At 39.1% G+C, this 27297-nt stretch overlaps 2 protein-coding genes across 3 annotated transcripts in view; one reads left to right on the forward strand and one right to left on the reverse strand.

Moving 5' to 3' along the window:
* Positions 1-27297, reverse strand: part of PROSER1 (proline and serine rich 1) — a 146058-nt gene that overhangs the window by 20932 nt on the left and 97829 nt on the right. Inside the window, exons 1-3 of one of the 2 annotated variants that reach the window (XM_019936698.3) lie at positions 6540-7547; positions 3454-3519; positions 1055-1123 (exon numbers count right to left, since the gene is read on the reverse strand). In XM_019936698.3, coding sequence (XP_019792257.1) covers positions 1055-1123; positions 3454-3519; positions 6540-6584 — 180 coding nt within the window. In that variant the 5' untranslated portion in view covers positions 6585-7547. Of the gene's footprint in view, positions 1-1054; positions 1124-3453; positions 3520-6539; positions 7548-27297 lie in introns of those variants that run through there. The other variant, XM_073795095.1, reaches the window with a different exon arrangement.
* On the forward strand, positions 7755-17615 carry NHLRC3 (NHL repeat containing 3). Its single transcript, XM_019936696.3, has 7 exons — positions 7755-8025; positions 8235-8393; positions 8697-8844; positions 11230-11430; positions 12187-12278; positions 14729-14841; positions 15435-17615. Exons 1-7 carry the CDS (start codon positions 7942-7944, stop codon positions 15685-15687), a joined length of 1050 nt encoding a protein of 349 aa, XP_019792255.1. The 5' UTR covers positions 7755-7941; the 3' UTR covers positions 15688-17615.

Genomic DNA, 27297 nt, shown 5'->3' on the forward strand with positions numbered 1-27297 from the left:
TGTCAGTCAGTCTTCAGTAGGAAAACAGTCAAATCAGACTTACTCTGTCTATAAGTGCACTATGGTGTGCCTGTGCAGCCTTCTCACCTCTGATTTTTAATTCTAAGGTAGGTGGATAGGCAAGCCAGCCTAAGAGCTTTGTCATGAGTTTGCTGTCCTGATAAAATAAGGCAAGGTCCCCATCAGTATTTCTTACGGAAGCTCTGTTTTGCTCTCCCTCTCAGGATAGTGCATTGTCTCTTTGGTCCTTAGAGAAAGATTTTCACCCCTAGCTGATGGGTGAGACAACCTTTTTTTTTTGGTAAAGCAGAAAAAAAGCTATTGTAAAAGAGAAGAAGCACTAACAGACCCAGCACTTTCTTAGGCAAATTAGTTTAGGAAGCTAAGGATTGTAGATTTCCTTAGAGCGATCAATGCCTGATACTCCCAGGAAAATCTTCCTATACAGCCAGGTCCTGTTTGACTTTGATGCCTCTGTTAATCTGGGCTCTAGAGCTGTGCTATCCATATAGTAAGTCGCCACTAGACACGTGTGCCTGTTTAAATTGAAATTAAATAATACCTTAAAAATACCCTTCCTCAGACAGATGACATGTTTTAAGTGCACAAAAGCCACAGGTAGCCAGTGGTTACCATAGTGGATACAGCTGATATAAAACATTTCCATCATTGCTGAAAGTTAATTTGGACAGTGTTGGTCTAAAAAATGTAAGTATAAACCAGTCTGACTATTCTTCTAAGACTAAATACAAGAGGGTGAAGATATACAAAAATAAAAGTAAATAAAAATACTTAAGAATTCAAGCCCTGTTTTGCTTGCTTATAAATATTTTCTACTCCAATCTGCCAATTAGGACCCTGTACAATTTAATAGTACAGTACATACGATTTAAATTTACAAGTTTTAATTTTTTAACATAGTTATTTTGAATAATCAAAGTATAATGAAATTTAGCGTATCTAATGGAAACAAATTACAACTTGAGATGAATTAGAGAAAACTAGGGGAGAATTCAAAATAGTTAAATTTTACATTCTAAGGAAAAATACTTACATGCTGTAATGCTTTCATTGCCTTCAACTGAGGCTCAGCCCAGGAGAAATATCTCAGTAAATCAACCACCTGAAAGCAAAGAACTAATTTAGCTCTAATGACAATGTGTTTGCAAACATTTCTCCAAGATGTATTTCAGTACTTTGAATTACTATTCAAAGTGTGCCGCCTAGGCCCCAGGGATGAGGCATAAGCATGACACCAGAGTTCAGACTGGGCTGATGGAGTAGCCAAGTGCAGCTACTGAAATTTACATCAACTGAAATCAAACCAAATCAAAAACTCAGTTCCTTACTGGCACAAGCCATATTTTAAGCACTCAACAGCCATATGAAGCTGGTAGCTACCATGATGGTCACTGCAGAGAGAGAGCATTTCCACCATCACAGAAAGTCTTGGACAGCATTGGTCTAGAATAAAGGAAAGTATAAGGTACAGGAAGAAGAAAGTACCTGAAAAAAAGGAAAGCTGGAAAAGTACTAGATGGAGATAAAAACATCGCGTAGGAATATAAAGATATAGTACGAATGGAAAGTTTCAAAACATTTAGTGGAGAATAACAGTTTTAATCAATCACAAAAGGGTGTTCAGTGGTGTGGTTTAGTGTAGGTTCACTAACTTCTACTCTTTAACTCACATCTGGAGGGCATACTCCTCTTACTTAGACCAGAGATCTATTCCCTAGAAATGTAAGAATCACCCTGAATCATGCCGGCAGCTTCTAAATGGTAAGTCATTTTGAGAGCACAGCCAGCCAGGCTCTCTCCCACTACCACCAGCGAAGTTCAAGTGAATGAGGGAGATACTGTGCAACAGCCAGGAAGACGTGAGCAAACACCACGATCACAACACTGAAGTCTCTGCGTGGTCACCACCACCTGGGTTCACTGCCTCTAAGGACACCCCAAAAGGGGAAAAAAAGACTCAAGACGAGAGGGTAATAAAATCTGGGTTAATGAATTATTTTACTGTGAGCTCCTAAAAACGTGTTAAGGCTTCAATTATTCCACAAAGCGAGGTTAATGTTAGGAACTGGTGTGGTATGTGAAGAAGAGTAAAAAACACTTTTCACTCCTTAATGAGAGATACATAAATAGCAAACAAGTATTGTGGGTACTTTCTACACAATTTTCTAAGAGTGTATGCCCTTACTTTTATGAGAATAATGTTTTTACTATATAGAGTAAATGCTACCTGGGACTTTACCAACCATAAAACTTTATAACTTATCATGTATGATTATTATATTATAATATAATAATCATTATAATAAGCTTAGAAGGTCACACTTGGAAAGTAGCTTGATAAAATTTTTAATAACTTTAGCAAAGTCATTAAATTTTTAGCAAAGTCATTAAATTTCCACAGTAGGAAGTTATCTACAAAATTTCACATATATACACAGAAACACAAGAGAAGGAAAGAAAAGCTATCAGCTATGTGAAATTATAAATCTTTCTCTGAAACATTTAAATTTTTAAAAAAGCATAAGGCAATTTTGAAAAGTAATGGGATAGCTGCAAAACCCTCATTGAATAGGCAGCAACACGTGCCAGTCACAAAGCAGCTTCGAGGACTTCAGTAGGCAGAACTACAGGCTTAAAGTTAGTCAAGTTCTGAAAGTCTTGAGAAACAGATGAAAAGTTGGAGCATTTACTAACTCAATCTATAGATTCATCCACTGTCTACCCTACTCACGTTCCCAACCTTTTCTGTTCTTCAGATGTACATTTCCATTTCTGGTCTATTTCTCTATCAAGTATTTTCCAAGTATCTCTTGGAAATCCAGCTTTCTCTGCATATGTGTGTGTGTATATATGTGCAAACCTGTTTGTCAATATCAGCAAACTCCCCCTAAAGTTGGGTGAAAGTCCCCACTAAACTACCACACTGAAAGTATCAGTCTTCTGGCAATTACAGAAACTACTTATTAGACACTATTTTTTTTTCTTATTTGCTAAAATTTTTACATAGTGGCTTCATGTAAGAACATATATCACCATTTGTTCAAGTTTTATAAAATGTAGAGAATTTTGCAATTACTGACTCATAAATACTGTACAATTTTGGGTATGTTTACCATTAGAAGTTTACAACATATGATACTGTGCCCAGAATATAAACACTTTGAACTGCTTTCTTCAGACACTGCATTTTAAAATCATGTTAGCATATGATATCGTGGTGAAAGTGGGTATGCTTATAAACTATCCCAACTATAAATCATGTAAAGTTTTCTGCTAAAACTGAAAGCTTCTAAAGTTCCTGAATAAACACAGCAACAAAGTAAAAGCAATTCTGAACTTGACCAGCAGGTAAATAAAGACACTAATCAGAACATCAGTGTGAAAAAAAAAAGAACAAAAAAAATGCTGTTGCTTAAACAAATAAAGGAATACCTGTTCACTGGAGAAATATCCGTGCACATATTCAATTGCTTTTAATTTGTACTCTGTCAAAACAGCCTAAAAAACATAGAAAAACAGAATGAATATATGTAATCATACGCATATATCAAAACTGCCTAAGCAACTCAAACAGCGCTGGCACAAGGAGGCCGATAAAGTCACCATGGTGATGTGACATTCTACCTTCCCAAGTTCCATGCTGTAAGGGATACACTGAGACAGCCGGAAAAGCCCCTGGGCCTCCCTACTCACTCCTACAAAGGAAGGGAACAGAATTGTGAGAGAGATGATTCGACATTAACAGAAATTAAGTATTCCTGGAAAAGTAACTGCAGTTTTAAAGCATCCAAAATCCAACAAGCCGTCATTTTTAAGGTTAAACGTACTACCCATCACTCATTCATCAGATAATTATTTATTGCACACCTATATGTGCTAAGTGATAGAGAAACATGGATAAGACATGGTCTAGTCCAGGCTCTCAGTATTTCTACAGGGATGTGAACCCAGGAGCCAATCTGTGCACCTGACGCTAACTGGCAGTGCGGCCTCTGAAAGGCATTTTAATTGCCCTGAGAGCCTCCTCACCAATCACTACCCACCTCAGTTACTGTGAGGATTAAAACAGTTGAGAGTAGATGTGACACATAATAGGGAAGTTCAGAGAGGAGTCGATGGCCTTGACCTAGCACTATCTAGCGCCCAACGAAATCATGTATTATCTCCTTGCAACTATATGCTAAGCTTACAGATGGAAACACCAGACTATCAAAATTTGGTAACAACTACTCATTAAAAATCCACTAATCCCCTTTGTATGGTGACAGATGGTAACTAGACATATTGTAGTGGTCATTTTCTAGTATACAGATAAACACGGACAGTGTTGTAGGTCAGTTACACTCCAGAAAAAGAAAAATCAACTAATCCCTTTGCATTCACTACAAAATAATCGTATTTGTACTTTTCACATGCATCATTCTGCTAAGAGAAAATACTACGACCAGTCAACAGAGAAACACATCCAGGGAGCTCAGTAGCTGAAATTTCACTGAAAAAGGGGAGGGAATGGTATTCTGGATAACGTACTCTTGGGAGTTCGAGTATTATTGCCATTATTGGACACAATCAAAAGCAAGTTTCTGGCCCAAATCCTGGACTGTGTTGATGCCAAGTCATGTCTTAATTTTTTGATCAGCACCTGAGAGGCCCAGCTGTATCCCCAGGCACAACACCATGGCACTCAGGAGTCAGACTACCCAACTTTGAACAGTGCTCTCCTCCCTCACCAGGTGGGTAACTTTGAGCTGGCTGGTTAACCTCACAGATACTAGATCTGACCCCTGTAAAATGAGGGTTGTTAGGAGGATCTAATCAAATAACGCATGGAGAAAGTGCTTAGAATAGACACACTCAGTTAAGTGCTCAGTAATAAATGACTATTATTGTTATTACCCCCTTCTTAAAAAGCAAATTAAATATTGCTTTTTCCCCTCCTTTCTTCTCCCCTCCTATTTCTTTTTCTAGTGTCTTCTTACATGGCTTTGTTTTAAATGACAGTTGTGACAGCCAGTATTACCTACAGACGTAATGGTGACATTCAGAAAGATACTACCTGGTTTAAACCGACTTACATTTACAAAGTCTGAGAGCAATTTTTAAAAAGCCAACAGTAATTCACACACTTAGATATGCTTATATATTCATCCCATTTTAATAGCCTAATACTATGTTGATGTATCTAGTTATTTGGCATAGACAGCAAAAGATGTACTTTGATTTCAGACCAGAAATAAGGACTTAAGTTGCTATGTATTTGACTTTAATCTCTGGAAAATTTCCTATTCCCCTCATTAGTAATTACTATGTCATCTTCCCAGAGTTTAGAAGGGAGAGAATATGCAAACCAACACTCTACAGCTTCCAAAGGTAGAAATCAACTGGTCTACCCGAACAAATTATTTTCTCATAAACCGTAGTTTAACATCAGCTCATGAACAAACTGTGGCAAATTCTAAGCATATAATTATCAAGCTAATGTTTTATTGCAAATTTTCATTGGACAAATTGGGTTTGCAAAAGCAGAAATTCAAAAAATCCTTAATATCCTTACAAATGTAAATTTAACCTAACACTCAAATTTGACGAAGAAAAAAGCTTTAAAAAGGATGAAAGAAAACAAACATTTTGCTTTACAGAGAATGAAGAAAAACAGCATGTCCACAAGCAATTTTATTAGTAACTTCGTAAGCTGAAATAAATAATAATCACCAGAGCACAAGGTAACAAGTCTTTTCGCGTCAACAAGGGTCTTAAAGATATGAAAATGGCGAGATAATTGCCCGGAAATTCTAAGCAAAGGACCCTGTATTAGCATAAGAATGGTTTGTCAGTTCTTCCAGGTTTAACTTTGTAAACTCGTACATTTTGCGCTTGAAATAGTGTTAGGCTCAAGGGTACATGCCAAATTTTTTGCTGTCCGGTTCATTCTGGGAGGTAGGCTATGCACAATAGCCTCAAAATGAAGCAAAAACTTGAAAGCAGGAGAAAAAAGTTTTGAAATGTGAGTGAGTGAAGCCCATTCCTAAGAATGACTTTAAGCTTAATGCCACACTTATTAGGACACTAATTTTGTCCGGCACAGGCAACAAATATAGTCCGCTTATACTCAGATTTTAAAAACCTGTGATAATAACTACCGTTAAAGAAACTCCCTACGCTATTATCTCTAGTTTTCACTCACTCTTACGTTACTAAAGAGGAAATCGGTTCAGAAATATTAAAATCACTTATCCGAAACTACAGAGCTATTAAAGATTTGTAGCGGGTTTCGGAACCAGGGGCTCTGAATATAATATCCGCAACACCGCACTGATTCTCAAGAAGTTTAGCGTTAACATAATTTCTATTTGTATCGTGAAATATATCAAGATTTAAACTCCTACTCTACACGTTAAAATTCCAACCAGTTTTGCAATCCTTAAGCCCGTATTTTACACAATCTGCACGCAGTCCCTCAAAGAGAATCAATCACGAGAATTCGTAGCTCACAGATTTAAGGAATTAAGTGCAATTACCTTTCTAATTTCATCCAGCACCGTTTCAAAGGACTTTTTGTCCATCTTGACTACTATCTCGACGAGAGGAGTTACAGTTTCAATTACAAAACGTTCATCCCTGGTCCGCTCCGATAGTAAAAACGTTTACAGCTGAGAAGAAAAAAGACTCAAGGAGCAGAATAAAGGATGCGAAGAGGTAGAGTACTTCAAACTCTGCAAAAATTTCTAAAAGTGCAGACTTATAAAAACTTTTTATTAAAAACAAAACCCGTCAGGCTTCCCCAGCTTCTTTACACAAAGCTTCAGGACCCCCTCGGGGAAGAGGAACCCGAGGTTCGGTGGCCGGAGGCAGAGCGTCGGTCCCCGCAGCTCAAAGGCATGCGCTGCCGGGGGAAGGTCCGGAAGCCGCCTTCCCGAGTGGAGCGGCCCGGAGAGCAGAGGCATCCGCGCCCCGAATCCCGCGGGCGGCGAGGAGGGAAGCACCGGCTTCTCGGCCCGCACTTGCACCTCGGCCGCCGCCGGCCGCCCCTCACCGCCGCGAACCGGGCCTCATGGCCCGCCTCGCGCTCACTCCCAGCAGCTCCGCCGGACTCCTGGGTCCCGTAGCCCGGGCAGCAGCGGCCTGGCAGCTCTTTGTTACCAGCTGCCACCGCTTCCGGGAGCGGGCCGGCGGCCGGCGAGCACCGGGAGCCGGGCGAAGGGGGTACGGTCTCAGGTAGGGGGACTCCCGAAGACCGCAGCGCCAACGGCGCCAAGAGCCCTTCCTGGTTACCCCCAGAGCTTCCCCCGTCTCGTGGGGTCCTTCAACGGAGCCCGTCGCGCCAGAGTAAAGTCAACTCTGCGCCGTCTGCTGAAGCCACTCTTCGCGGAGAGCCTGTGGAGGGGTCCTGGTGTGGGAATGTAGGTGTCCATAGCGGATGCCTGGATGTCTCGGAATTGGATGAAGTTGAAGTCTTTCCCAGAGCCTGAAAGTTATTAATCAAACCTTAATTCTAAGGTGTAACTGTGCTAATTATTGGTTGTTAAGTCTGAATTTAAAAGAATGAACGTCGAGTAGTTAAGGCATATCTAAGGGCGCCCCGATTTTGGTGGACCGGAGAGGTCCACAGCGTGGACCGTCCGAAGGGTGGTCACGGGGTAAACCCGGGGCACGTGACAAGGGGAGGGGAGGGAGGGGAGGGGAGGGGAGGGAGGGGAGGGGCGGGGAGGGGCGGGAGGAGGCGGGCGGTGGGAACGCCCTGAAAATCCGGAACCGCGGTTCTGATTTTCTTTCGCCCTGGTCTTTGCTGCCTTCTGGTTCTCTCCTAGGCTCATTGGAGCTAGGAGCTCAGTGCAGCGACGAACCGCGTGGACCTGAGGTTGTCCGGGCGGCCCCCAGCCGCCTGCCTATTTTCTTCCTCGCCAGGATTCCTGTCTAGTCATGACGAGATTCTGGGTCTGCGTAGCCGGCGCTGGCTTCTTTCTTGCGTTTCTGATTTTCCATTCTCGATTTTGTGCCTCTCGGGTGAGTTGGATAGTGAGGAAATGGCTGTCGGGTGTGTGGATAGCACTGTGGGGAGACGGTCTTGGGATGGAGGTGGCGCTGGTTCTCTTACTAGTTCATCTCAGAACCTGCACCGGGGGCCGAACCGCCGACGCGTTGCCTGTTTCTTAGCGTTAAAACGTGTGTAATATGGTACATCGCCATTTTCCTTATTTTCTCTTCTTTCCCAGCTCCCGTTACCTCTTCACTTTGCTTTTAAAATTTCCTGGAGACCTGAGGAAGCCCTTTACCGGCTGGATGTGGATTGGCCTAAGTATTCAGAATACTTTACTGGAGCAACATTTTGTGTTGCAGTTGACTCCCTCAACGGATTGGTTTACGTAGCCCAAGTAAGTAAAATTGGGATTTTTTTTTTTTAGGTTATGGATACAAAGAAAACAGTTTTCCTGTCTCACCGAACTCAGTGACTGTATACGTTTATATTACGCCAATTGTAGAGTTCGTTTTTTGAGTTAAAGTTAATACTTTGGTTTTGAACGCGATAGAGATTAATATTGTAAGGTTTTGTAGATGGTTTTTTAAACGTTCCTAAATTCCTCGGTTAACCTGTAATTTTTGTTTCTCTCTGCCAAAATAAAGATTGCTTCCTTAAAAGTGATCCTATCTAAGCCGTTATTTTTGTATACCTTCAGAGAGGGGATAACATCCCAAAGGTATTAGTGTTCACAGAGGATGGATATTTCCTACGAGCCTGGAATTATACAGTTGACACACCTCATGGTATATTTGCAGCCAGTACACCACATGAACAATCCGTCTGGATCACGGATGTAGGAAGTGGTATGTTTAGTAATACCTATTAAATTATCTTGCTAGAAATCACATCTTTGCCCATGTTCTTGCTTGTCCATTTTAAAATCAGAGTGGCTAAATCTAATTGTAATTCCTTTAATGATTTGTGAAATCGCTTGTTTCTAAATCTTTATATTGTGCTTCCGTAGAATCAAGACATTTAACAAAGAGGCTATAATTATTATGATCTTTCCTTTAAGTTGTCACAGGGCTTTTGCCTTTTAAAATATCAGTTGCTCTTCCTAGAGTAGATAATTCTAAACTTCTTCTGTGAAGCAAAATAAAATGGCGATCTCCGAAAGCTAATGAATGGAGTCCTTGCCTTTAGTTTTCCTTTACCACTTCTCTTTCAAAAGAAATTATGCTGATAACAGAAATTATAATAGGCTAAGTGCCTAATAGTTTTAAACAGATCTCATGTGACAATATAATGAAAAATCTTTGACTTCAGTTCTTGCTATTGAACCACATGCTTTAAAAAGTGAAAAAAAATTATTCCAGGTGAAACAAAAGAGAGAGAGTGAAATTATGCTGAGAAACCAGAACTGCTTTCTTGCCCAGAGTAGAAGATCTGCACAAACTGCTGGTAATGTTTCTGAAATCCCACTGACATCAGCATGTCTGAAACCTTCCTTCTGTTGAATATTTTTAGTAGAATGTGCTGCAAAACAAAGTAAGCACAGTTGAACTTAAAACCGTGAGATAAGTTTTCAGAGATAACTGTTTGCTTGTGCTTGTAGCTTAAGACAAGATGGTATAAGAGATAACCTGGTATTGTCTTAGGATCTCCGGAAGGAAAGAGATCTTAAAATATTTCTAGTCTTGTCCCAGTTATGTTCATGGCTTGAAGGTCCTTCTGTTTCCCCACTTCTGGTTAATTCAGATACCGTTTTGAAATTAAAGAGGTCTCAGTTTTTGTAAGAAGTGCCCTTACCACATCTGTTCTCAGAACCCAAAAGATTTCTGAGCCTCAGCCCCGTGACCCATTTATTTAAAGCTGTATTTTGGATGGTAAGATTTTGGTTAACCCCCCAAAATCTAAGTTATCTCTGAGTTCATTGTTAGACTCTATGAAATTTGATTATTTTCACTTTTTATTTATTTTTTTTCTTTTCTGGATTCACTGTTAAAAGAGGCCATTACTTTTTAATTCGTTCCATTCATGTGATCCTTTTTTATAAAATACTTCACTGGTTCCCAGAAATAAAAGGAACACACATGATCTCTCCATTCTTTCCATAATAGGTTGTTTTTTCACACACAGATCTGAAGACAGTTTTTCTATTCCTTCCTGTATTTCGAAGAATAAATTCTCTTCAGTAAAAACATGGCTGCATATCATAGCCATTAAAAAAAAAAATTTACTGGTATTCTATTTCTTTTCCAATGCCTTAGAGACTTTGTAGTTTGCTTTCTTTAATGTTTTGTTCTCTTATTATTGCTACAGACTTCAGCTCAAGTCTCCAAAACAAGTATAATAATAAATACAATTGTCAAGATAGGATTGTAATGCAAGCTGATTCACTTTATTTCCAGAGACCCCATTGTTTCCAATTTGTCATTTGAATGCCTACCAGTTAGTTGGTCTTGCTATGCCTTCAAGTTGGTTTCTGTTAACTGCTTTATAGTTTTTCCCTATTTGTAAATATTCCACTTTATACTTTTGCTTGTAAGATAATTTTAACTCAGAGAAGTTTCAGTGTGAGAAGATAATATACTGGTGATTTGGAAAGATCTATTCCTTTCTTAGGAAAGAAAAGCTAATGGGTTGAATTTTGTATTTGTTTCCACTAGGAGAAAATGTAGCTTAAAAAAGTCAGTATTGTTATAAACCAATGTTACCGCAATAAAAAAAAAAGACTTAAAAAAATTAACACAAGAATAGATGTAAATGAGTTTTATAAACAGAAGTTTGTATTATAAAGAACTTTTTCAGTCACCCACTGAAATTGGAGATCTGCCCGTGAATGGCTGGAATAACAGTTTTCAAATATAAGTTGTTCGTTTTCCAGATCCTTCTTAATCTTCTTATACAAGTAATGCTTATTCAAGATCATAAGATTAAAAGAAGAAAATGGTGTACCAGTACTTTTACATCATGAGCCTTCTGTTTAAGGAGTCAGTTTTTTTTTTTTTTCAGTTTTATTTGGATTTAGAATCTTACTTTGGAGTACCTGAGGTTTTAATTCATGAACGGATTTGGCTATAACTAATGAAGCTCTATTGCTTGTCAAATATAACATTTAATTATCTGAGCCTTTTAACTTTTTATTGCTATTTAATTCTGTTACATTTTTGCTCTCAGCTTACCTGAAAAATGTGAATGTTTGTACTATGGTTATATATCTGAAATGTGCATGTCTATCTTTATAGGACTCTACGGTCATACTATTAAAAAATACAATTCCTTTGGTGATCTTGTTCAAGTTTTGGGTACCCCAGGCAAAAAAGGCACTGGTTTAAATCCCCTGCAGTTTGATAACCCTGCAGAATTATATGTAGAAGACACAGGGGATATTTACATTGTGGATGGAGATGGAGGATTGAATAACAGGTTGATCAAATTGTCCCAAGGTACGTGGCTTAGTTTTGTGTGGTATTATTGCAATACTTTAAAACTGAAGGAACTTTTTGGCCAATCGAATATAAGAATGTTACTTAATAAGTTGGACTTAATTTGTCTGGTACTCAGTATAACTTCAGTCTTTGCCTCTGTCTTCACATTTCCTTCTTTGTGTGTCTCTTTGTCTCAAATCTCCTCTCCTTTCTCTTATAAGGGCACTAGCCATTGGCTTCAGGGTCTGCTCTAAATGCAGAATCACCTCATCTCAATACCCGTAACTTATTGGAACTGGGGCCTTTGCAGATACAGTTAAGGTCACACTCACGGCTCTGGAGATTGAGACTTGGACATATCTTTTTCTGGTGGGGCTGGGGCGAGGGACACCTTCAACTCAGTACAGGGGAACTAAATAAGATGGCCTGTGGAAACGTAATTTTTAAGCTCAGAGGAATGGTAATACCAAATAACAGGTTGGTTATAAGGGGAACCAGTTTCAGGACAAGGTTGACATGAACCCTAAACAGCGGTTTTGAGTTATGAAAAATTCAGGTGGAAACAGTCATTAAAGAAGCAGATTAATTGCTTGAAACAGGGAAAGAATTTTTGTAAGCATACAAATTAGTCAAATGGATGTATAAACAGAAAGCCAGGAAAACGTCAGCTGGGGGTATAACTGAACACTTTGTAACTTATGACATAAAGTATAACATGTAAATGCATAAGGTATTCTGTATGTTGTTCTGACCATATATGTGTACCATTTATAGATTTCATGATCCTTTGGCTACATGGAGAAAATGGGACAGGGCCTGCTAAGTTCAGCATTCCTCACAGTGTTACAGTTGATTCTGATGGTCGGGTAAATATACAGCGTCTCTGGGGACTGTCTGAATATATGGGGGTGGTGCAGAGCATGGATACGTGGGCACACGGGAGTGTCTAGACATTTGGATACGTGTGTATGTTAGTGGATGTGTGTATCTGGGTATGTCTGGGCAATTCCTCTGGGTATATACACATACTCTCTTATAAATGTTTGGGTCCTATAATGAAGTTCCCCAAATATTTAGAAATGAGCAAAATAGATCACCTCTGTCACTTAAAGGATAGAAGAAACAAATAATGGAACAGGACATAAGTGAAGTTGCCTGAAAAAAAAAGAGTTGTGTTGAGAACGTGTTGATCAAAAGGGAGATGGAAGAGGTTAATCTTGGAAGCTTGAAAAAAGGAGTGACCAGGCACACTCTAGTTCTCCAAGTGACCTAGTTCTACTCTGTCTGAGGAACAGAAAGCTTTAACCAACAAATTTCACTTTTTTTTGTTCCCACCTCCATCTGTCCGCTACCACCTCTTGCTTTTACACACCTTTAAGCATACACGTTGTCTCTTTTGGGGAGTCACCTTCCTGTAACCAAACCCACCCAAAATGTTTTATATTAGTTTCTCCACCTGCTTTCCTGTAGTAGCCCTTACTCCCCCATTATAGTAACCATCACACTGTAAGGTGATGGTTAAATTGTCTCCCCTGATAAGCGTGTAGGCAGTGTGAGGGCTGGAACTGCATCCCTTCTGCTTTCTGTGTTAGTGCCTAGCACGTAGGAGTCATCTTACATCTTCGTTAAATGACTGAATGCCTTGGTGCGCAGTGGATGCATCAGACTACCTTGGCTTCACGCCATTAGAAATTTCATTCATTTCCACTTCTGATTCTGTGCTCAGCAAGCAACCTTCTGATTATGACTTGGCTTCCTATGTTAACAGAGAGAGAATGTTTTGATCATAAAATGTGCAAGTATTTTGCATTGTAGATAGGAAGATAACTGAACATAGGAACGTCATCTGTAAATTGGGAACTGGAAAATTGGAATTCTGGTTTTGCACATTACCCTCCTGAACCTGATTAGCCACTCCCCTCATGGGATAAGAACAAGGTCAAGTTTCTGAGTCGGCAAGACCTAGACCCAGGTCAGTTCACCATGGTGAGGAATGTCCTTGGAGGTCATTTGATGGGGATCCTCTAGCATCACCAAGTGATGAAAACCGGGCGTGTTCATTTCTGGACGCTTGTGTTTTTATAACGACAGCAGCAATACTGTTGTGGCATTTAACATGATTAACTCATTTAATCGTCGCCTCAACCCTATGTGAAAAGTTTATTAGTTCCAGAGTTAGACTTGTTGTTTCTTAAACCAGGTTTCTCATAATAAAAATCTGTTGAGTAGGAAAGATAATGCTAACAACCTATAGTGTCATTCAATCCAAGGGTCTAAACTGTATTTCCTCCTTGGCCACTTATCTAAGACAGTAATCCCAAAATCCTTAAGGAACCTCCTCTTTAGTAAAGAATCATAGATCAGGAAAAGATCTAAGAGATAACCTTACTTAGGGATCAATAGCCTTTCTAAAGTGATACACTGAGTCTTTATTTGTTTCTGACTAGAGATGAATTCAGTGGCTACCAAAACTCACACACATTGACAAAGACTTAGTCAGGGTTACTCTGAAGAAGTAGTCCTGAATCCACAAATCCAAGAACTCCAGGGATCCTCAAAAGGGGGAGGTAGAGGTCAGCACGTTTGGCCCATCCTGTACATATGCTGCAGGTTGCATACATCAGATACAGTACACGAAATGTCATTTAGGTCCAATCTGCCTTCCTGTTCATAACAACAGTTTCCTGAAGAACCCATGGCAGCCTATAGCAAACTTAAATTAAACCTACTGTTAGCCCGTTAGCATGCTTTATATGTCACTAAAATCTCCCAAGCTTCCTCTTTAGTTTGGCACTTCGGTTTGGAACTTTGGACACACCCTGGTGAATAGCAGGTAGAGGTTTAATGACGTGATACGAGTGAGCAGCTGGCTTCCCACTGGCCTGGGGTCCTAAAGAGCAGGGCTGCTTTTCTACGTCTTTGTCTTGTTAGCTGGCCCAGGAACCAACAAGTCAACAGGACTCAGTGTCAGCGGTTAGAGGAGGGAATGAATGAATGCTGTCCCTTCTCGGTGTCTGCCCGTCCTCTGCATTGGAGTGGAGTACTCCAGCTTTCCAGTTAGCCAGATGTTTGGTATAGTAGAGCACTCTAGGCTTCGGGTTAAGACGGATGGCCATACATGGCTGTCTTGCTTATTGTAAGCTCTGCTTAGAACAAAGTATTTAACTTCTCTGCATTTGAGTTTCTTGTCTGAAAATGGGGTTTTTAATATTCTCTTCTGTGAGGTCCTCTAAGTCCTCAATGGGAGTTTATGAAACTAATGAAAATAAACATTCATTCTCTTCCCCTCTTCTTTTTTCTTTCTTTGGGTTCCCAGGTGTGGGTGGCGGACCGAGGCAATAAAAGAATTCAGGTGTTTGATAAAGACACGGGGGAGTGGCTAGGAGCTTGGAATAATTGTTTCTCCGAAGAGGGACCTTCTGCAGTCAGGTAATCATTTCTTTTTGTTTTAAAATGCTTGTTTGATTTGGTTTATGTTAAGTTTCTCTGAAGAGCTAGCTGAAAGTTTAGAACATTTACTGTTAATTTTAATCAGGGAAAAAGGAGAAGGAAAGAAGTTTTCAGAGAACATGTAATCATATTTCAAATCCCAGGCAGCGTGAATGTGGTTAAACTCCCAGCACACTGCGGGATCCAAGTATCAGAGATAATAAAGCCTGGACCTTCCTACATCCTCTGCCCTCGAGATGCAGTTTATTTTTAAACAGAGAATGAAAATAAAAATCTTGAGTCTATAGTTTCAGACCCAGCCTGACACCGATTCTCCATTAGTTTCATCTCTGTGTAATATTCCAATATTGTTAATTTTAAAAACATAAACTAATCTTTGGTTAAGTCTGTCATCACAAATCTCTTGTTCCCTGTGAAGCAGAATCAGATCAATTTTCAAGCCCCCTTGAAAGAACCCTTCAGCAAGCAGGTCCTTACTGTTGTGTAGCACTGTAGGGGATACACATGTCGAAAAAATAAACATTTGTGTTAACTTTGCCCCGGTTGATTATGTGACATGTCTCCCTCCTTAGATTTACTCCCGACGGGAAGCACTTGATCGTAGCTCAGCTGAACCTGAGCCGGCTCTTACTCGTGGCGGCGCCCCCGGTAGGAAGCATTGGCGACTGTTCGGTGATCAGCACGATCCAGCTGGCGGATCAGGTCTCACCTCATCTCTTAGACGTCAGTGGGAAGACTGGAGCCATCTATGTAGCAGAAATTGGAGCAAAACAAGTACAAAAATACGTCCCTGTGAAGAGCTATTTCTCTTCATTCGGTTCGTAACTGTTTCTTTCCCTGAAGGTCGTTTCAAGTGGAAGTTCAGATTCTCAGCTTTGGGGCATTCTTGTGACTTCATTTCACACATGAGTGCGTAAGGATACTTTATGAAAGAAACGTAGCTCTAATGAAAAATGGGGTGGGAAAGCGGGACTAAGGTGGTAACCCAGTAATTTGCCCTATAGACTCATTCTCGCTGGGGGTGGGGGGAACACAGGAATAAAAATGGGTTTGCAGGATAATTTATTGAATTTCACATAAACAACACAAACCTTCACTTAGTAAAAAATGAACTGCTTGAGAGATGGGGTCAGATGGGGTCTTGATTAACGAGAACCCACAGAGTGCCAGGTCCTGAAGATGCGGGAATGAGCAGGCAGGGTTGTCTGTGCCTTTGAGTAGCTTATAGTCCACGAAACACGGCAGCAGCAGCGCACCAGGGAAGTAGGACTTTCTGAAGGAGGGGTGTTTTGTCTGAATCGTGGAGACTTTGCAGGGGAGTCCGTGTGAGTTCCTCAAGCTCCGTTTGAAAAGCAGGAGGAGAGAACGACGTCCAGGTACAGATGTTAAGAAAAGTGCACGCTTGCTGTGAACTTCGGGAGACTTTATTTTACAGGCCCAGCTTGGCTTTGGTCCTTTAGTCGTAGGATACGTAGTTGCATCCTTTAAGTGTAGGAATAAAATGGCTAGCGTCAAGCACTTTACCGAAAGGGGTTTTTACAAATAACTGGAATGGTTTTTAAAGGGAGCGTTAAAAATAGTTCCTCTCAGTGCCGCCACCTTCCTTCCTTCCTTCCTTCCTTCCATCCCTCTTTTTTACATGAACTCTGTCCCTTTCTAACATTTGTCTACCTCGGGGAAGTTTTAGAATTATTTATGGGAGAATGTGTGCCAAACACTTGGAGCTATTAAAATGAAGAATTTCCTACCCTTCTATTTCTATGTCTCTTTTTTACCCCTTTGAATATTGGCCTCCCAGTTAAGACCATTTGTTCTAGTTCATTCTAGGTTTGGAAGGAACCTTGCCATATTACAGTCTTTCAGATCATTCTTCGCCTTTTCTCGCATCAGCCTCCATCTTTATCTCCGTGTTTCACTGTAAATTGTATGGCAAGTGAGAAATCTTGAGCTGACTGTCCTCATTACCTGTTACGACTGGGTCTGCTTTCCAGACCTCGAGGAACTTACACTTTTGTCATATCTTGATGCAGTTAGGAAGGTAAATCTACCAACAGGAAACCCTCTCCTGTGTTCCAAGGCCATTGATGTGTGTTTGTGCCACTGGTCAAGCTGTGTGATCTAAGTGAGCTGCCTTAGTTTTCTCTTCAGTGAAATGGGAACATCATTGCCTTTCCTCCTTCAGGAAGGCTGTGAGGATCAGATGTGCAATAGGTACAAATGTGCCCTTTGAAATCTGTAGCTCCAAGTACATTAAAGTCATCTTATTAGCAAGGGTCCTACTAAATGTGCTATTTACCTGATACCAGCTATCAGTTTTGCCTTAATTTTGCATTTATTGCTTTTTTTCAAAGCGTATCCTCACAAATTTTATGCAGTTTAGCCAAATCGACTTGGATGAAAGGAAATAATTTGAGGTTTTATTTGTCTTGTTTCCAAGCCAGGACAAGAAGTGCAAATGTCTCTTTGAAAGAATATAGGTTAGATTTTGTCATTTCAAAAATGTTGTATTTAACTTTGTTTTATACCAGATTTTTATAAAACTTGCTGAAAGTATTGTTTCCATGTGTCCTGCTAAAAGTGTTTATTTTATTAGCATACTTGTAATCATGGTATCTCACTTTTCTCCTTTGGATTAATTGGTTAAATTAATTGAATGAGAAGTGTGTTGTATTTTCTATTAAAAAATAAAAGTTTTGGAAAGAATGCAGTATTGTCTGATTTTCCAATTAAAGCTTGATTTTATTGTTATAAAAGCAGTCTGTAATTTCTTATTCCATTGAAGGATTTCAGCAATCATGAAAGCACAGGTTGAGAGTATATCCTCTTCATTCACAGTTGAAGTGAGGGCTGAAGTGTGTAAATATTGCTAGAGGTTGCTTAGAAGACTTAATGTGGCTTTTTTTGGGGGGGCTCCGTTGGGTCTTCGTTGCTGTGCACGGGCTTTCTCTACTTGCGGCGAGTGGGGGCTACTCGGACCCCTGTCTGCGGTGGCCTCTCTTGCTACGGAGCAGGGGCTCTGGGCGCACAGGCCTCAGCAGCTGTGGCGCGCGGGCTCTAGAGCGCAGGCTCAGCAGTTGTGGCGCACGGGCTTAGTTGCTCCGCTGCATGTGGGATCTTCCCGGACCAGGGCTCGAACCCATGTCCCCTGTTTTGGCAGGTGGATTCCCAACCACTGTGCCACCAGGGAAGCCGCCTTAATGTGGCGTTTAAAATGGTGGGTGGGTACAAATGATAGTAATAACTAGCTAACTATATTTTTGCATTAGAAATGGAATCTCTTTACACCTCTACTTTCTAGATTTATTCTGGGGGTAAAGGGGTAGGGTGTTCTAAGTTAGAAAACCAAAGGCTATAGGTATCTTTCTTAACCTCCACTACAACATTGGGTCTTTAAAATGGAACATTTGTCCATCAAAGAAACCATGTATGCAGTGTGACGATAAGCGAAGGAGACCTCTATGCTTTGTGCTCACGTCATACAACAGATTAAAAGACAACTTCAAGCAATGTGGCTGTTAAGCTAAAAGCAATCAAGGCCTAACTTTTGTTTTGCCTTCGTTGGTTTTAAAACATTGGATTTTAAAGCAGGATAGATTGGATAGCCAACATTGGAACGGAACTCTTTGACTTACTTCACTCTGTATGACAGACTCGAGGACCGTCCAAGGACAGAAATAAAGACGCAGACATAGAGGTTGGACTTGAGGACACGGGGAGGGGGAAGGGTAAGCTGGGACGAAGTGAGAGAGTGGCATGGACATATATACACTACCAAATGTAAAACAGATAGCTAGTGGGAAGCAGCCGCATAGCACAGGGAGATCAGCTCGGTGCTTCGTGACCACCTAGAGGGGTGGGATAGGGAGGGTGGGAGGGAGACGCAAGAGGGAGGGGATATGGGGATATATGTATACGTATAGCTGATTCACTTTGTTATAAAGCAGAAACTAACACACCACTGTAAAGCAATTCTACTCCATCAAGATGTAAAAATAAGTAAATAAATAAAACTGGAAACTCAGATTTTTGCTCCTCAGACGCACCAAAGTAAATCACAATCAATGAAGTCTTTTTTAAAAAGTCAGAATAAATCACATGTATTTATACAACAAAAATGTACGAAACAACAAATGTGTGAAGACAATTAGGCAAATGTCTTCTGCCCTAGCAGTTCACTATCTAGGTGGGAAAACAAGCCACACAACCCCCCCTTACTTTTCAGGCTCTTGCTGGAAGTGCCCTTTGGTACTTGTGTTACATTCATGATACAAAAGAGGGCAGCAGAGTCCAGATTATGGTAAGTGTTTCTTGGAATCAAATGTGGACATCTGTTGACTTTCTTTATACTTTGCTTAGATCTGAGGCTCTAGTGGTAACCACACTTAATTTTTCTTCTTTTTCTTCAGTTTGCTTACATCTCGAGGAAATTGGTTTATAGGTGACATATTTTCCAAGGGTTGTTGGAACTTCCTACTGTTTTCATTGGACATTGCCATGTTTAAGAAAAAGAAAAGGTAAAATCTTTTCAGTAGTTCAAACTGACAGCCAGAAGTGAATAACCCTTTTTAACCATTTAAAACTGTAACCTGAAAGGTGTATTTAGTGCAATAGAAAATGTATTTGTGTTAGCAGGGAATTACTCCTTTTCTCCCTACTAGCTTTTTGTTGTTTTAACAATTTTGCTCTGTGGCTGCTGACTCTTTTACAGATGAGCAAAATGGATTATTTACAAAGAGACCAAGTCATTTCTCTACCACGCACTTACCCATAGAATCCCTGAGTTTATTAAGTAAGTTAATCTTCTGAACATTTAATGACATGTAGATACTCTTTGTATGTAAGAACTGAGTGGAATTTGAACAATGAAAAACAGCACTCTTTGAAACGTTTGTTTCTTCCATTGTAAACAATGAAATGATATTGTCATGATTTAATTCTGCTTCAATGCAATTTGTAAGGAAAAGACACCGTGTCATTCATGAAACAAGCATGCTTTGAAATGAGCATGTTTTAGGTAGGTTGAGTCTTTTGAATAAAATCTTTTAAAAGGTAGATCAAATTGTCTGTGTCACAACAGGTTCATATCCTAAACTTGCTTCTCAGTTTTCAGCCATTTCATTCTCAAGAAAGAAAATGTTAGTTGCATGGTGCGTATCTCAGATTTATTCTTTACCAGAATTGATTACTATAATGTGTTATGCAAATTTTTTCCCATAGGACTTTTATGTATTACAAATGGTCACAATCACCAAATTTTTATAACATTTTTCTTCATAGTATATGTCCAGGAATATTTTAATGTTTTGATGTTTACTGTGTTTTAAATACTAATTTTTACTTAACTAAAGGGATTTAGGAACTAATTATGTATACATTTGTTTTTAATCAACACTAATTTAAAAAATTTATCCAGTTTTTTTCTTTGTGGTGTGTGTGTGTGTGTGTGTGTGTGTGTTTAAGTGTGTATGTAAAGGGCATTATGCCCAAATAGTTCAGAACAACTGTATCAAAAGAATTAACTGCAACTTAGCATGGCTAAATGTAAATTATGTACATTGAAAGAGTCATGGAAAAAACCTGATTTGGCAACAACTTGTCTGAAAAAGATTTAGAAAGTTTGTTGACCAAAAACATTACAGCCATGTTAAGAAAAACTTGTTACAATCTCAGGTAACACTGATGTAAATATAATGGCAAGTTTATAGATAGGATAGTCTGTGATCCTGGTAAGCAGAGCAGAGATCTTGAAGTTCCCTTTGGGATGCAGCATTTTAAGGGAGAATCCCACAAACAGACTCTAATCCCAAAGCAGGGGACCGAAATAACACGGTGTTTGGAAATAATTCTGAGACCCTGACAGGGTGATCATGTAGGAGTAGAGTGAGCTTTCCTCTAGAATTAAGGCAATGAGCAGAAATAACAGAGTGGCCAATTGGCCCAGCCCAGTGAAAAAACCTTCCAGTGGAATGGATTGTGTTAATGCTGGGAGTGGTAAAGCTCAGTGGTTCAGAACTTGAAACCTGGAGTTAGGTCGACCTGGGTTCTGATCCAGGCCCTGCCACTTAACTTTCTGTATTGTTTTGAGATTCTCTGCTTCATTTTTCTCGTTCATGAAATGGAAATAATAGTATTTTCCTCATAGGATTCTTGTGAATACAAATAAGATCATGTAGAGCATTACACCCATTCTCTGACACACGGGAAGCACTCACCAAACCTTAAGAGAGTCACTTGCAGTATTTAAGCCACAGATGGGCAGCCATGCCACCTTTGGGCAGAGATTCTTACACTGGGAAGATGGTGAGGCCAGATGACCTTCCCTATCGTATGATTCTGTATTTAGTCGTAGTACCGAAAACTGAAGGTATAGTTGTAAAAACCTAAGTTATCTGTCGTTTAGAAATGGCCATTTTTTAAAGACAGATTTTTCACTTTGCATTAAAGCTATTTATCCATCCAACAGGTACCTACATGCCAGGTACCAGGAATACAGTGATGAGCAAGGTAAATTTTCTGGAATTTACATTCTACATGGGGAGACAGAACAGTTTGAATGGAAAAAAGAGATTCTGATTAGAATATGTGGTACATATTAACACTTGATTGGCTAAATAAACACCCATTCCCAACCTCCTCCCTTACCTTCCACCACCTTAGAGACTGGTGCTTGCTTTCTCAGCTAAACAGCATGTAGAGGTAGCCATATGATGTGATACGGTCTGGCCAATGCAGTCCTGGCACTTGTGGAAAATCATTTGGTTTTTTGATTTTAAAAAAAGGTATATTTGGCACCACCATCTTCTCCCTTGAATTGAACTTGAATGTGATGCCTGGAGTTGCAGCAGCCTTCTTGGAGCTATAAAGCAACAAACCAACATTCTTAAGGAAGACAGAAAGCTAGAAGGAGCCTGGGTTTTTATGATTGGGGAATCACTGAACTGGCCTTGTAGTTCCTTTCTGCACACTTCTTTTTATGTGAGATAATTAAATGTTTGAGTTACTTAAGCCACAGTTAGTTGGATATTTTCTTGCAGATTAAATTATTCCTAAGAAATTCAATGTTGAATTAACCTGTATTAATTTGGGAAGGATGGATATTTTTTATGGTTTTAAGAGTCTGTATCCAAGAAAATAATTCACTCTGCTTTTATGTCTTATATCCTTTAATAAGATTGTGTTGGCGTTTTTTAAAAAATATATACATCCTGTACATTTCTTTTTGACACATTTTGATTCCTATGTCAAATTTATCCTATGTATTTGTTAATTGTAGCTACTATAGTAGGATTTTTTCCCCCATTTCTAATTAGTTTTTACTGGTATAGAGAAAAAGTATCAAATCTTTTTACATATATCTACTCACCTTTATAAACGCTTACTAATTTTAATTAGCTATTATAGATATTCACATATGCTAGGTATACCACTCTGAAAATAGAGATAAGTATACATCTTCAATATTTTTATTGCTTGTTTGATTTCAAAAATTTTATTGCATTAGATACACTGTTCAAAACAATGTTGAATGATAGTCATGATATGGAATGTCCTTATTTCTGATTTTAATGGAAATGTTAGTACTTCACTAATTAATATGATGTCTGCTATTAGTTTTGGTAATTTTAATATTTAAGTAGTTTTTTCAATCTCTGGGATTTTCTTTTTTCTTCTTTTTTTTTTGGCCACGCCACGTGGCTTGCAGGATTTTAGCTCCCCAATCAGGGACTGATCCCGGGCTACTGGTGAAAGTGCTAAGTCTCAACCACTGGACCACCAAGGAATTTCCATCTTGGAATTTTATTAAAAATAATTACTTAGTTTTATAAAATGGCTTTTGGCACTGATGTGTACAATATGTTGATTAATGAAAGTTATAGTTTTTTTAATGTTTATTATTAGGAAAAAACCTTACTTGGTCATAATCTCTTGCTTGGGAATTTTATTCTTGAAACAAAGAGGGCAGAAGAGTTCCATTTATATACACTTCATTATGTTCTGCCCATCTCCAAAAGGAATTTTGAGTTTCTTCACAATAAAATATTTTAAATACATTAAAATAATGTCAAAAAATTGTATGAGGGGAGAAAAGTACATTTATTCAAAACCTGGATTAATAACAGGTACAGCAATTAAGGATTAAGTTAATTCTGAGTTTTCTTGTAGCCATAGCAGAGAAGGGAATACGGATATGTAATTTTCATCTGATAAAAGGAAATAGATTTGTTTTTAGGAAACAAAACCTTTTTTCCCGTTTTTTATTGCATGGATTTTTTTCTAATACATTTATTTATTTATTTATCTTTGGCTGCGTTGGGTCTTCGTTGCCTCACGTGGACTTTCTCTAGTTGTGGTGAGCGGGGGCTACTCTTCGTTGCAGCGCGCGGGCTTCTCACTGCTGTGGCTTCTCTTGTTGTGGAGCACGGGCTCTAGGTGTGTGGGCTCAGTAGTTGTGGCGCACGGGTTTAGTTGCTCCGTGGCATGTGGGACCTTCCTGGACCAGGGCTCGAAGCCATGTCCCCTGCATTGGCAGGCAGATTCTTAACCACTGCACCACCAGGGAAGTCCATGCATGGATTTTTATAGGTGAAAAAAGCAACATACTTCAACAAAAATTTAATGTAACACAAAACTTCATACTTTTTTATATGATGAAAAATCAAGGAAGGTGTGAGAAGGGGACAGGGTCTTTAAGCCAATAACTCAATAAATAATAAGCACTGGTACTTGGTGTACACACTACTGATTGGATGCAGTCTGGCATGTCCAATAGAAATGATGGTGAAAGTGTTCTGTATTTCTGCTGTCCAACGTGGTAGCCTTTGGCACTTATGGCCGTTGAGCACTTGGGATGTAGCTTGTGTGTCTGAGGAACTGAATTTTCAACTTTATTTTTAATTAAGTTAAATTTCAGTTGTCACAAATGGCTATTGGCTACTGTATTGATCAGCACACATCAGGTGATTCTGGATTCTCATAATAATGACAATTAATTTGTTTTCGCTCAGTTTCCTTGTTCATTTGTATAATTTGCATTTTCTGCCAACCCCTTAAATTCATGGATTATCCAGCATGACGTTTTGGCAATGTTGGTAATGTTTCAAACCAACCTCAAAAATGAAAACTTAACATTCACATTGAAATATTTCATTGTTGAACCTTCTGTTAAATATTTTCCAAATGAACATGAAGCCAGTCTGTGAAAAACTAAGGAAAATAGTTCCCAAGAAGCTTTTTTTTTTTCATTTTTAAATTTATTTATTTATTTTTGGCTGCGCTGGGTCTTTGTTGCTGCGTGCAGGCTTTCTCTAGTTGCGGCGAGCGGGGGCTACTCTTCGTTGGGGTGCACGGACTTCTCATTGCGGCGGCTTCTCTTGTTGCAGAGCACGGGCTCTAGGCACTCAGGCTCAGTAGTTGTGGCATGTGGGCTCAGTAGTTGTGGCATGCAGGCTCAGTAGTTGTGGTGCGCAGGCTTAGTTGCTCCGTGGCATGTGGGATCTTCCCGGACCAGGGCTTGAACCCGTGTCCCCTGCATTGGCAGGCGGATTCTTAACCACTTGCCACCAGGGAAGCCTCCACAAGAAGCCTTTAAGTATTTATTTCTATGTGTATTTATTTTATCAGCTCACCTCTGGGGACATACCTGTTCTATCATTTTCTCTCCTGGGAGAAGAAATCATTTTTCACATGAAACAACTCAGGTTTCAATGCAAACTTATTTCTCATAGATTATGCAGCCCACAGAGGTACTTACAGTAATTGTTTCAAACATCCTAGAAATCAAGGTGGAAGGCAATGAAATGCAATCCAAGCTTCATACTGTTAATCTTTAATTATTACATCTTTGCTGATGATTACATTGGTTTTCATCTTTATTTGTATTTTAAAGCCTAGATCATAAAACTTATTCCAAATAATACTACTTCCAGTTTTCTTCTATGCTATGAAATATTTCAACAATTGTCAACTAATAAACAGTGTCATTCTATTGATACCCCTGCATACTTACCCCTGCCCATTGGCTACTTTGCATTGTCTCCAACATCATATTATTTCATCTTTAAATATTTGAGCATGTTTTCTAAAGTGTAACAGTAATTTTTTTTGAAACAACGCTACTGACTTCAAAATTTAGTTCCTTAATATTAGTATATATTGTCAGTGTTCTAATTTTGCCTCATCTTATAGATTTTTAAAATTGTTTGCCAGGGTTGAAATAAATTCTCTATATTGATTTGTTTCTTAAATTTTCTTTACTTTGTAGGTTCTTCCTCTTTCTCCTCTTTTTCTTGCTCTGTCCAGTTCCAGCTCTGAATCTCACTTTGTTTTACCTTATATGTATTTGTTGAAAGAAGTGAGCCTCTGTTCCATAGTTTTCTGGAGTCTGGATTTTGTAGATTTTATCTGGACTTGTTTAACATGTTACATTGTCTCCTATAGTTCCTGTAAATTGGTAGTTAGTGCTGAGGCTTCATCAGATTAAGATTTTCTTTTATTTTTGGCAAAATTACTCTAGGTGGTGTTGTGTACTTTTGTTTGTTTGAATTGTCAAAGAAGCTTAAAAAATATTCTGTAACCTACATCACATTTTACACAGATATCTCCAACTTGCTTTCCTATTGTTTCTCTCCATAAAGACAATTTTTTCACAAAGGCTGAATTTTGTGTGTCCAGCTGACATTCAGTGAGGCCAGGATGACAGCAACCATTTCATTTGAAGAAAATAAGTAGGTGGTTGTGGTAGTTTGAAGAATGGCTCCGTCCAAATATATCTGGGTCCTGGTTTCCAAAACCCGTGAATGTTACCTTATATGAAAAAAGATGTTGCAGATGTGACTACAGTAAGGATTTCGAGAGGAGATTATCCTGGATTATCTGGGTGGACCCTAATGCAATTTCATGTGTCCTTGTAAGAGGGAGGCAGGAGGAAATTTGATGCACAGAAGAAAGTATGTCAGTGTGACCATAAAGGCAGAGATTGGAGTGAGACAGCCACGAGCCAAGGAATGCCAGCAGCCACCAGAAGCTGGGAGAGGCAAATGGATTCTTTTCTAGCACATCCAGAGGGGACGTGGCCCTGTCTGGGCCTCAGCTGTGGCCCAGTGCTACCGATTTTGGAACTTTTGGCCCTGAGTATTGTGAAAGAATAAATTTCTGTTGTATAAGCCTCTGAGTTTGTGATGAGTTGTTACAGTTGCTGCAGGAAACTAGTACAGATTCGCTACCTGGAAGTGGAGTACTGCTGTGACATGTACCTAAAAATGTGTAAGGATCTTTGGAACTGGATGATAGGCAGAGACTGGAAAATTTTTGAAGAGCATGATAATAATAATTTTTTAAAACCCTTAGATTGTCTTAGGCTGTTGGTAGAAGTATGACATTAAAGGCACAAATGGTGAGGGCTCAGAAGTAAGTGAGCACAGGGCGAAAGCCTATATCATCTTAGAGAATATATGTATCATTATAAACAGATTGTTAGTAAAAATTTGAATTTTAAAGGTGATGCTAGTAAGAAAGGGCTCAGGAGGAAAAGAGGAAAGTGTTTTTGAAAACTGGAGGAAATGGGATAGTTATTATATAGTGGGAATAAATATAAGAATGACTGCAAATCATCAGACAATGGAATGTCTTTAAATTGCTTAAAAAAAAGGTCACTTTAGAATTCTATATCCAACGAATGTTTCTTTGAAAAGTGAGAAAAAATAAAGACATTTCAAGCTAGTAAGAGGTGAAAATGCTCATTGCCATCAAATCTGTACTATAAGAAACGTTAAATGAAGATCTATAGTCTGAAAGAAAAGGATACCAGTTGGAAACCTGGATCTACACAAACGAATAAAAAGGGTCTGAAATGGCAAATCCGTGGCTAAACATAAAAGACATTTTTAAAAAATTCCTATTAAAAGATAAAGGACTGTTTAGAAATATAGATCAACGGAACAGGATAGAAAGCCCAGAGATAAACCCATGCACATATGGTCACCTTATTTTTGATAAATGAGGCAAGAATATACAATGGAGAAAAGACAGCCCCTTCAATAAGTGGTGCTGGAAAAACTGGACAGCTACATGTAAAAGAATGAAATTAGAACACTCCCTAACACCATACACAAAAATAAACTCAAAATGGATTAAAGACCTAAATGTAAGGCCAGACACTATAAAACTCTTAGAGGAAAACATAGGCAGAACACTCTATGACATAAATCACAGCAAGATCCTTTTTGACCCACCTCCTAGAGAAATGGCAATAAAAATAAACAAATGGGACCTAATGAAACTTGAAAGCTTTTGCACAGCAAAGGAAACCATAAACAAGACAAAAAGACAACCCTCAGAATGGGAGAAAATATTTGCAAATGAAGCAACCGACAAAGGATTAATCTCCAAAACATACAAGCATATCATGCAGCTCAATATCAAAAATACAAACAACCC

This window comes from Tursiops truncatus, chromosome 18 (assembly GCF_011762595.2).
Source record: "Tursiops truncatus isolate mTurTru1 chromosome 18, mTurTru1.mat.Y, whole genome shotgun sequence".
In the NCBI taxonomy this organism is placed as follows: domain Eukaryota; kingdom Metazoa; phylum Chordata; class Mammalia; order Artiodactyla; family Delphinidae; genus Tursiops; species Tursiops truncatus.